The sequence below is a fragment of the Lingula anatina genome, chromosome 1 (assembly GCF_051362555.1).
Source record: "Lingula anatina isolate TDL-2025a chromosome 1, LinAna3.0, whole genome shotgun sequence".
In the NCBI taxonomy this organism is placed as follows: domain Eukaryota; kingdom Metazoa; phylum Brachiopoda; class Lingulata; order Lingulida; family Lingulidae; genus Lingula; species Lingula anatina.
In genome coordinates this window covers 52,506,395-52,518,554 of record NC_141767.1, presented here as the reverse complement: position 1 = coordinate 52,518,554, position 12,160 = coordinate 52,506,395, and the positions used below count along the sequence as shown (strand labels likewise).

Sequence of the window (12,160 nt, the reverse complement as noted above, 5' to 3'; positions counted from 1 at the left end):
TATAATTCAGCTTGTCAAAATTCTAATTTGAAAAGGGAACCTTTGATGTTATTTTTTCAGAAATTGAAGGGGAGTCAAGATCGATCCCCTCTAAATCCGCCACTCCTAGGCCTGTCGGCTAACCAAGGATTTTTTTTAAACTCTAGCAGACGATGTGAATATTTTCAAAAACCAAAAATTTATTAGTAGGGCCTACTAATTGGGGGGGGGGGGGGGGGGGGGGGGGAGTTACTTTGTGTGCAAAATAACATATCATTCAGCGCAAGCACTATCATAAAACGTCTAACCTCATTTTGCAAATTCTGTAACCCGCATGCGCACAAGTAATAGAATGATGTCATGAAAAAAACTGGCTGCGCGACGTGCCCTAGATATAATATCCTGTTCCAGTTTTACACTTACACAAGATGGCGGCTGTTGCACCAGTTACGGCCATTTCCTGGTCAGAATTCATCGTTGACCCACCTCTCATGTACGGACTATTTGCCCCAACCCCTGGCAGGCTGACATACGACCCAAACCGAGTAAAATTTCTTCAAAACACATCTTCGAATGGAGGACAGAGTAATGCAGAGGCAAGGTATGTACAAGAGCCCCGGTAGCTTGCCACAGACACACTTTGCTGTCACACTGATCTGTTTTAAATGGCTCTAGAGACAACCTAAAAAGACCTTTAAATGCCATTCTACAAATCAATGAATGAGATAAATAAGTGAATCGATGAAAAGTAATAAATAAATAAACAAATCCATTCAATTGAATAGATATAAGTTAATTGCTTTAAAAATTGATATAAAGAATAAAAGACTAATGCCTTGTACTGGTATTTTTAATTTATATATATATATATATATATATATATATATATATATATATATATATATATATATATATATATATTATAAACACTTAACTGATTTTGATCTTTTAGTTTGACATCTAAGTAATATTTGCCAAAATATGACATATCTTCATGTATAGTATTTCTTTTACGTTAAAAAAGAGTTGAATATGAAACAGACAGATATACTGGTACTGGAGTTGGATCTTAATTGCGCAATACAGCGCATTGCACTAAAAATGATTTTGCTATCAATTCATACAAGATTTCATAAAATTGGTTGTTCCAAACTTCTTTAAAATACATAGCTTCTTAATTGTTGTTTCTTAAATGGATCTACAGGCATCCAAATCAGTTATGATGGATAATCTAGGAATATATATATATATATATATATATATATATATAAAAGAGAGAGAGAGAGAGAGCTACCATGCTACTAGACAAAACTGTTCAAGGCATCTTTTAGTGATGACAGATTGTTTATTGACAATGTATTAAGGCAAAACAAAACTTTATTCTTACTATGTTGGATCATTAATAGCCAGTGCTATATCTGTGAATAGTTAATGAACAAAATTCTCCCTGGTAAGGGAAAAATGTCACCCAGGTTTCCATCACCCCCTTTTCTGTGTAAGTATGTGGAACAAAATAGAAATATGACTGAACTAATGAATATCTCAAATCTTGATGAATTTGTTCCAGCCTGTGGTAATTTGTGTCATATTTTATTACTTTTTGAGTGGTTTGAATGTTGGATTCTAGTGTCAGCAAAGGGCTACTTGTTGCGTCACTTTGCCTAAACTTCAAAAAGCTGAACTGGCCAAATAGAATAATTCTAGGTAACACTGCTTGGTAAAAGATTAGTATTCAAATCATTGTTTTTTCATTCCAGACTTCTTCATGTTGAAACAATTGATGACCTTGTTCAGGTTCGTGAAGAGTTGTTCAGCAAGCCTTTGTTCATGCGTGTTTATACTGAACATGTGAAGGTGGAAGATTATGGTCTGGTCAGAGTAAGGACACGTTGGAGAGGTAAAAAATATCATGGAATTGTTACATTTGATTATACTTCTTATAATGATAGGTGTGTGTATATGGGTAAGTAAGAGTAATTGTATAAACTAATCTGGGCAAAAGCATGGCAGCAGACACGAGAAAAACTGGACATGAACGAAAATACGTTTTCTTTTTTGTGAACACAGTGCACTTTGCAATTTATATAATTTCACATTGTCAATTTTTTTACACAAATGGACCCTCTTATCAATTTTGTTTTTTACATATACATAAATACTGTTTTTCAAAATCGACTGCACTAAGTTAGGCTAGAGGGGAAAGTCACTTATTTTACCTCATTTTTGTCAGACATTCTAGGACACTACAGCTTTTAGTTCTTAAATCTATAGGAAAAGTAAGTCTAGAACAACAACATTTGTTGTTTCTATTTCAGGTGATTTTGCAGTTCTTATCAACACCCTTCACCCACAGATTAGACATCAAATGGAACCAAAGTTTGAAGAAGCCATGAACGAACTCAGCCAGGGTAAAAAGTTTTGTCTTGAGGTAGGATTTGTGTGTAATTATTTGTGAAGGATAGAATTGGAATCTGTTTTCGCAAATAAAAAAATGAAAATACATATGACTTTCAATATCTGTCCATAAGGAAAACAACAGCACTAATATCAGGCCTACATCAAACGCATTGTTTAGCACCTCTAACATTGTCAGCAGCATTATGAAACAAGTGACTCAGTGCCATACCACACACCAAACAGTCTCAAATTGTCATTGTCTTACCACATTCTTTGTTCAGATCTGACAACTGGCTGTTTTAAAAACTAATTAACTCATACTTAAAGGTACAGTCTTGTTTGTTCTTTCACAGTTTGACCTCGGCCCAACCCTAGAGCGTTGGTATGCTGAGATTCTTGATGTGGACAGTGGATGTTCACGTTCCAATACAAAGAGCAAATATACCCGCCTGTACATCACCAACCACACAAAGTACCAACACTGCTTTGATTGCAATGTTATCTGGGCAGTACTCTGTAATGTGTGCTGGCTGATGTCTGCTCCCTGTTATATGGTAAGGAAGGCTGCCACCTTTTTTCTTGAACAATGTCTTTAATTGTTGGTTAGCAGAATTATTTTTGGGCTGAAATGCATCACGAAATGACCACTTTAATAGAAATTAACACTATAAAACTTCTATACCCCCATTATAGTGTTGAAAAAGTGTTTTTGAAATATTAACATTTTTGACAGAACACTTGGTTACAAGGTATCTCGTGGCTTTGCGCTAGTGAGGGTAAAAGCAAAGTTTTGGAAGTACAAAAACAAGCACTAAAATCAGATTAACATATTTTTGTAATTATTACATTTTACTTCTTGCAGACAAAAATATTATATATGTTTTGTGTTCTTTATGATGAATTTGAGTTAATATTTTCATTAACTTAAAAAATAATCCAAATTTTAAAATCAGGTTGTTCAAAAATTGGCATTGATACATGTAGTGGACAAAATTTAAAAAAGATATTGCCTCTGGTGCATGCAAGTTTTGATGCATAGATTTACAATTCTTTAATTGATCATTACATGGATTATATTAAGCTTAAGAATTTGAAACTTGTGAGTGAGAGGTAATATAAAGTAGTATTGAATGAAATTTAATTGATCCCTCACAAGGATATATGAGTTATTAAAGTCAAGGGTACAGGACTTTTTTATCCATCCATTTTATACATCTGTACTTCTAAAGCATTACTACCTCTGCCAAGAAAGTTATGTTTTAATTTTGTTGGTTTGCTAGTTAACAGCCCCAAACTTTTTATTGTATTTTTGTAATTTTTTTTCAGATTCACAGGGCATCCACAGTTACTGACATCATGCATGACATTGCATCCCCCATAGTTATGAGGACACCTTTATCAAGGGGACGGGTGGTGGATATTGCACCCCGTAAGAATGTTTTTTCTTCCCTCAACAATTTAGATAATTATATATAGTCTAACATTTTGTCCCCGTGAAAATAGATTGGACACAGAAAGTTGCACCCTCTACCCTATATATATAAACAAACAGGCCCGTAGCCAGGGGGGGGGGGTCGGGGGGGGGGGGGGGGTCGAAAGAACCACCCCTTTTGCTGGGAAAAGGTCCACTCTGGGTAAAATTTGATCTAGGTACATGAAGTTTTTAAGGAAAAAGGTCCACTTTTTCAGAAAAAGAACCCCCCTTTTGAAATTGCTGGCTACGGGCCTGAACAAAGAAGCTGTTCATGCTCAGCAAAAAAGTAAAAAATTTGTAATTATTGTTGCAAATTCTTGTGTGGCTAACCTTTTTATTTTTATTTTTTCTCACTAATCAACCTTTGATCCCCTATCCTCACACTCTGTTACGGTGTTGGAACATAAAAAAGTTATTAACAATTATTTGGCGGTTTAAGCATGGGATTTTCAAATTCCACCATCACTTCGATCACCCAATTTCAGTGTGTTAAGATGGATGACAGGTGGCAAGGTTTGTCAGGAGGGGATGAATTAAAATATTTTTAGTGACATTAATAATTATCCATCAAAAAAATGATCAACTATTGCTTGTCCACAGATAAATTAAACAAGAAGTTGCTTGTGTACTTTTAAGGAAGTGTGTTAAGGATGGATTTTGGTAAAATTTCAGGATAATTCAGAAATTTGTCTACTTAGACACTTTGTCCCTTTTACCAGAAAAGGTATCTTCATCAGTTTTTCCAGTGCAACTTTCAAGCATTTTGTGAACAGTTTCTGTATATCTTGAAATCATAAAAAGATTGATATACATACTAAATTGTTCTGTAGAAACTGACAGCCAAGCACTGCAGCAAGCCCAACAGGCCCTTAGACAGCATGCAGAACAAGTTAGACTGCAGCAGGAGGCAGAGGCACAACACAGAGCACAACAGATGGGACCGACTCAGCCACCTACCTATTCAGAAGCAGTTGGTGAGATTTAGTATATATTTTGATGTCTTTCATTAAACTGGGAATATGATAAAATTTTAAGAAAAGCAAGTACTGACTTGCATTGGGTTTCATAGGGTTACAGACAACCCATTTCCTATTTTCAGTTTCTTGTTTAAATTACATTTTTATTTGGTTTTACTAAAATGGCTTTCGACACTTGACTGCAGTTGCCTTATTACAGTAGGTTTGCAAGGGGTGTTTGTTATCAAATCTGCTTCCTTGAGGTTATGGTTGAAACCAATTTCACAAAGTTTGGGGGGGGGGGGGGAGGAATGTTGGGTTTTGAATGTCAGTTCTCAGGTGATAAATGTTCCATTTTAGACAGAAGCAACTGATAATTGCTTTTCAGTCAATATTATTTATATTTCCTGTTACTTCTGAAGTACCCTCTACCAGGGTGACTGATAGATTTTTGCAGATATTCACAGGGAGAGAACTGTGACATTAGTACGTGTACAGTGCACCCGTAGGTTAAAGCAACGTGATTCAGGTAAAATCTAATCTTCTGAAATAAATATATCTTTGATTTAGACTCAAGAGTTCAATTGTAGTGGGACCAAAGAGTGGGCCGTACACAAGTTCTTTGAAAGTGGTCACGTTAGAGGGGACATTTGGCATGGACTCTTCTAGAAATGGAAGCAGCTGGATAGGCTTTTCCCCACCTCCTGTAGGAATGCCAACATGCACATCCTTCCCACTGAGTGCAGCACTCACTGCTACAAATTGATGTTCTGTCACCCCTACAAAAGCCCAAAATTTTCTTAGTATCTGATCTGCTTCTTCTCGTTCAATACTAATGCTCTCAGGCTGCTACTGCACCAGTATTTATATACCTCTACAACTACTTCAGGGGATTCCTCAGTTAGCCTCACTCTGAAGTAACAAGCTATTCATAGGGGGCTATTTTTATCTGTCTCAGAAGAGCAAGTGATTAAGGTCAGAGCAATTAACTGTCTTGATTGCTGTCAGGCAGACTTAGACTGGATCTGCTAAGTGGCAGTGCCTGAGCAGTTATGTAAACAATTACCAGCCATGTAATCAGCCTTGAGATTCCTCAACAGGGTGACTTCAGCCCAAAATGACCATCTATCTAGCTAGAGACATATCTGTGAATATCTGTAAAAATCTATCAGTCGCCCTGGTAGAGGGTACTTGAACTTCTGAAGCATTATTTGGTGAACATTGTCTGTCACTTTTTAAAATAATAAACAGTGAATCATTTACCATATTTTTTTATATACCAGCCACTAGTCAGCAAGGCCAGCAGTACCAGCCACAGCAGTTTGGAGCACCACAAACCGCACAGCCTGTTCCTCTATTACCACCTCCTCCTCCATCAGGAAAGCTGGCCTAGTGTGTGTGTACCCGCAGCCTCAGCCTCAGACATGGACTGTCTTGTTACATAGCACCACCTGCTCTACTTCAAATCTGGGTTCTGAGCTTCACTAGACTGAATTGGTATCTGTCTGTCAGCCATTGGGCTTCCAAAGGAACAATACGCTTTTGGTTTCAGAAGAAGATGGCAAGAGCGGGATCTAACAGGTTCCTCAAGGTTATATGAAAAGTGTTTTGTATATTCAGTTGGAGTACTACATTATCTACTTAGAAATATGCTTGAATTTTTTGACAGTTGTTGGATGAAATGATTTAACTGTAGTCTACCTAATTGGAAACTAAAAAATTTACCCAAGAGCAAACCAAATTAATGTCAGATGGCAACTGATTTGTTTAAATTATTTAATTATATTTTAATGTATTCCATACAGATATGGTTATCTGAATGTGACCAAATCTTATTCACAGATATTTGATATTTTTCTAGTGTGTTGTATTTTCAGTACATTGACAGCAGCTCTATTTAAATGTGGCTATTGTGATAGGCCTGATAACAGTTTAAAAATATACTGTACATGTTTGAAAATGCCTCAGTGTAATATTTTTAAGTCTAGATATCCTGTAAATTTCCCCCAATTTAAACCTTAATTTAATAAAGTGATAAATACCTTCAATTAAAAATGCCTGATGTCAGTGTTTTCTTCTGATATGTTAGGAAAACAGTCTAAATCGATTGTGAAGTGTTCAGGGCTTATTAATTATATTGAAAATGGGAGAAAAACATTGAATCCAAGTGTAAGGATAGGGTAAAGCTATGATTTATGAAAAGGAAAAAAATGGTGAGGTTAATTAGATTTGGTGCAAAAATCAAGTATTAGATACCTTTAAGTATGGTGAAGGTCAGATGTTGGAAGCAGACAGTTGTCACTGATAAAGAGAAGGTTGGGGTAAATTGAGGTGATTCTAGGAAAACATAACACCATTGCTTAACCCAGATGCCCAGCTCATAATATGTAAATAAAGAAGTATAAAATATGTGAAATATGCTAATATGTGCAATAAGTTGTTTCAACATGGCTACAGCAGTTGAAATTTGCCCTTCCAATTGTTCAATTCATACATGTAACTGTTAACACTTGTCTATCTTGGCTCTTGTGTGTGATATTTGCATTTATACATGTCAAATGAATTGCCTGTCTGCAATTTTATTTGCTTGATCATGACCTTGAAACTAGGTAGATTGTTGACAGTTGATAACCCTAAATTTTGGAAGCATTTAACCTACCATCATGCCTGTAGTATGGAATCAACAGATATATTTAGTGAGTTGGGTGTAAAAATCTGACTGCAAGTTTGATTTATTCTAGATTAAGATGTATTGATATCCAAGTATCCACATGAGAATGTAATTCATTTTAATGAATGTTTACTATGAAATTGTATATATAGTTGATTAAAATGTAATGGTACAGGTAGGGTAGACATATACATTTTCTTCAATTACAGTTGGTTGTATAATCAATGAAACACTTCAAAAGATATTTTTTCAGAAGTAATATTCTTGTATTTGACTGTAATAATTGGATGGTTTACTGCCCGAATATGATGCTTTTCAGTGTTATCCAAGAAATATTATATAAACTTATAATGATAACAACAGAATTTAATTAGATGTGTTAAATTATATTCAAGAATCATATTATTAAAGAACTTTTTAGATTGTGTACTGTGACCATAACAGGCCCATAGCCAGTTTTTTTTTTTTTTTTAATTACTGGCTATGGGCCTGCATAAGTACATCATCATGCTGGAATAACCTGCTTATTCACCTGATCTTGCTTCTTGTGACTTTTTCTTTTCCCTATGCGCAAAGGGGTTATCAAGGGGACCTGTTTTGAAGGCCCAGAGGCCATCAAGAGTGCCATAATGAAGGGGCAGATTGACAACCCAGAATTTTTCCAGCAGTACTTAAAAAGAAAGCCAGAGAAGGTTGGAAAGTGCATAAGACTGGAAGTGTAGTATGTTGTTTGAAATTCAGATAAATTGTTACTACACCAATCCTGATATTTATCAACCTCTTCTCAAGTGAGTTGTTAGGGATTATCTCAGATTTTTGCATTTAAGAGTATATATAGGCTAGGTTTCCATACATATGTTACACAAACAATCTGATCTACTTGACATTCTGTATATTATCTGATGCAAGTCTATAAACATATCAGATTTGTGATTTTTTCCAGAAATTGTAAGTTACATCAAAGTTATTATTTTGCATTCCTTGCCAAATATGATGATTGATAATTCACTGTATAACAGCAAATGTTTGTATCCAATTTAAAGGAAACATTATTTATCTTAAGAATGTGTTAAGAATACTAAAAAAATCATATGACTGTAAAATTGTCAAATTAAAAATGGTATTACAAATAACACATTTTTCTTATATTTGCGTTAAAAATATTAAATATTGTTGAAATCCTGATTACTAGAATGTTTGTATCCATTCCTATAGAATTAAAACTGTTGTTTTATATCTGTTTCAGATTAGTTATTGCTTTTTTTTTCTTTGCTGCAGTTCTTAATTTGGATAAAACCATTTTCTTCCCATGAGTAAAGTTGGTTTTTAGGGTTAAGTAGAAATTTTAGCATAATCCTATTATTACCTCTGCCAAGGAGGATATGCTTTTTACCTTTGTTCAAAAATTATCCCAAGGTTGATAATTATATCTGCAAGCAGTCTCCCGTTTAATAAGGATTCTCATGTTATTATATAAATTTTGGACAGTTCTTTTTAACTGTCAGTAGATCAAGAAAACTTGAACCTAGATTACATTTGAAATGCGATGGCCGCACGGTATACTGCCCGTACGGTATACTTCCCGTGATACCCTTTCGCACGGCGTCAGAGCGGAGTTTGACGGTGGCCGTGCGAAGTCGCACGGAATCGTACGTATTTAAGGCCATTTAATGTAGACATACTCGACGTAGCCTTACGATTTCAAAAAAAAAAAAAAAAAATTGTTCTGACAATTTCATCGCACGGCGCCCGTGAAAATGTAATCAACGCTTTAGGACTTTATGTACCATAGTTATATATCCATGGGCACAATTGTCCACTTTATCCTGATCACTAAGGCATGTTTTGTAGTGGCTTATCCCTTGGGCATATGATGTTGACTTATTTTTCAGTATTTTATTGGCTTTGTATTTACACAAAAGTCTGGAACTGGAAACTGGACTGTCAGGGGTTCAGAGTTTGGATATTGAAGTAATATTTTGCCAGTCTTCATATTTAAACTTATTTACATGTAGGTCTGCTTATAAATTGTTTCAGATGCAATCACTGTGGTAGTTTCAATTGCCTAAGTTACATTTGACACATTTTGTGAAGAAAAAGTGAGATAAAAAGGTCCCGCACATTTCTCTTTTTTTTTTAAGAAAAAACTCATAGAGTAGGTCTCGCTGTTTATTGCTCATTAGGGTAACATTAAAAATGAAGATCAGAGCCAGGAATTTTCAAGAATTTTAGAAAGTAATATCATTTATAATTCAACTAAAGTATACAAATACAGAAGTGAAAAATCAAAAATCTTTTTTTATCATTATAAAAATTTGCGTCTATATTTAGAGCCACTTAAACCCAACAGCGCACAGACCCGTGCCTTTTCGGTAAGCTCCGTGGACAACTCGGTTCATCCCCATGAAGATATCGTAGTTAGGACCCGGATTTCTAGGTCCTTTATCTGCTTGGCCGTTTAAAGCAAAAAGTCCTGTAGAGTTGAGAGATCGAATGACTTTGTAGTTATCCCAACCCACGTAGTTGTCTCCGATCTCCACACTGAACGAACTGTACGGCTGGATAGTGTCAGGAGCGTCTACTAGAGTTCTGTCAGAGCCATAGTCGTCGTGACTGAAGGCAAGGAACTTTGTTCCGTCATTTTGGATTTCGGCATCATTTCGCTGGTGATTGCTGTCTCCGGCTGATGAAGAATGAAATATCAATATAGTAAAAAGTAAAGTAGATAAAGATGCTCTCATAATTGATCGACAATATGTAACTTATTTCAATTATTCGTAATGCATTATTCTGCACAAATGGGGGAAATACCAGATGTATTAATATCAAAGTATGCACACATACATTTCTTATCTTGGAACTGAATGTTATAGTCCCAGTGAAATTTGAAATGAATTAAATAAACGTGCATACTGTATAAACAGTACTTCCAAAATATGGGGACAAAATGTGAATGTTAACTGAACGGTCGTACTTATTGAACCAACAATCATGATACGCTTTTCTCTGATATAATATAATCACTTACCATAGCCATTGTTACTGATGGAGTCTCCGATGTTAAAGTTCTTGCCGGAGGGGGTCTTAAAACACATATCAATACGTAGTTTCTTTCCGGCACCGGCGTTAAAATCAATCTTCGCCAAAGCCTGTCGGGCACAGGCACCAGTGCTTCTAGACCCGCCTGTGAAGCTAGCAGATATTGCCCATGACGGGTTTAATCCACTGATAGAGCCATAACCGTCCGTGCGGGTCACTAGATCATAGTAACTGTCTGGAATAGATGTTGCGCCCACTATAAAATTAAGGTTTTTGATTTGATTTAGTTTACCTTAGTGACTAGGCATTAGTCCTATTTCTCTCAAATCTTTTAGAATTACATATAGAATTACTAAGATAATGAGACAATTTCATCTTATACTGTATCTTACTTGAAACGGAAATACCGGTGATACCGGTAACAACTCAGTTTCAGTTCACCCGTCGATGCCCTTGTGACAGGGTCGAACCATCGTGACCTCCGTTTCAAGTAAGATTCAGTATGAGATTCAAATTTTTTTATTATCTTTGTATAATAGAACTGGATAAATAATAATGTTCACTTTAAAATATAGAATATAGACTTCAGATTATCAGAGTTATCTATAGCAAGATATTCCTTGGCTTTAAAAATCACGTGTCGATTTCTTTGTCAACAATTTACAATGAACAGGTGTTATCGAGTCTTACCCCCTTGGAAGTCCACAATACACTTGTAGGTATACCTTACTGTAACAAAAGCAACATAAAAATTACGATTATTATCATTTTGATTATTTTCTCGTAACCAGTGCAGTATAAAATTTATAAAATTGTGGAAATAAAAGCAATATAAAAATAATGTTTATGATCATTTTGATGACTTTTTCATAATTAGTGCTGTTTTATTAAAATTTAAATTGTGAAACGGCTTGTAGTAATTAACATACTAATTAAAAGTTTTCCTTCGTATTTGCAGGAACTCTCTCTCTCTCTCTCTCTCTTTCTCTCTCTCTCTTGAAAATACCCACCTATGGGCTTGGAGAGGTCTAACCTGGCCGACTCAGCCTTACAACTGCCGAAGAGCATAACTAGCAGGCATAGGCCAGACAATTGTCGATCCATTGTTCTTGATAAAGTTGGCAATTTCAAATTAGTTTTACTATCGTTTTATTGTTTTTTTTTTCTAAAAAAAATGAAAAAAGATAAACTAGAGCATAGCCGCACTTGTAGTGCGCAGTTTTTCACAATTATTTTTACGCCTGCACTGTCTTCAATTGTGTTTATTCCTTTAAAGATATTTTTAAAACCTCAAATCTTAATAAGTCAAAGAATTATTTAATCTGTCGATACCTTGGGTAACCCTTTGAAAAACAAAGAAAGTACATTTGCAAACTGTGTCTAAAATTTAAGTAATAGTTACAGCTGACGTAAGTTTTTCTCTTACCTGTGTGCTCTCTAAAAAGCGCTGTGTACACTCTTTTGTCTTTGAATGAAAGTGTTCTGAAATCACCTCTACTTAAATAATAAATTTATAAGGAAATAAGGAGTGGGATAAGTTTGTCATCTTTTACAAGAATGTTAATGATTTCTTTTTCTCAAACGAGCCTAATGTTTAATTAATGGCACTGTTGATTTGAAGAAAATCATAAATAATGCAATACG

The 12,160-nt window shown here is 35.2% G+C and overlaps 2 protein-coding genes across 2 annotated transcripts; one reads left to right on the top strand and one right to left on the bottom strand.

Annotated features, from left to right (window-relative positions):
• The first annotated feature begins 357 nt into the window (after positions 1–357).
• Positions 358–7,980, top strand: LOC106160797 (uncharacterized). The gene is made up of 7 exons (XM_013537546.2): positions 358–580; positions 1,737–1,876; positions 2,295–2,407; positions 2,730–2,930; positions 3,703–3,805; positions 4,681–4,824; positions 6,090–7,980. Exons 1-7 carry the CDS (start codon positions 408–410, stop codon positions 6,197–6,199), a joined length of 984 nt encoding a protein of 327 aa, XP_013393000.2. The 5' UTR covers positions 358–407; the 3' UTR covers positions 6,200–7,980.
• Positions 7,981–9,633: 1,653 nt separating this feature from the next.
• Positions 9,634–12,050, bottom strand: LOC106160763 (uncharacterized). Its single transcript, XM_013537456.3, has 5 exons — positions 11,943–12,050; positions 11,527–11,680; positions 11,207–11,245; positions 10,506–10,751; positions 9,634–10,160 (listed from the first exon to the last, which is right to left on the bottom strand). Exons 2-5 carry the CDS (start codon positions 11,618–11,620, stop codon positions 9,805–9,807), a joined length of 735 nt encoding a protein of 244 aa, XP_013392910.1. The 5' UTR covers positions 11,621–11,680; positions 11,943–12,050; the 3' UTR covers positions 9,634–9,804.
• Between the last annotated feature and the right edge of the window lie 110 nt (positions 12,051–12,160).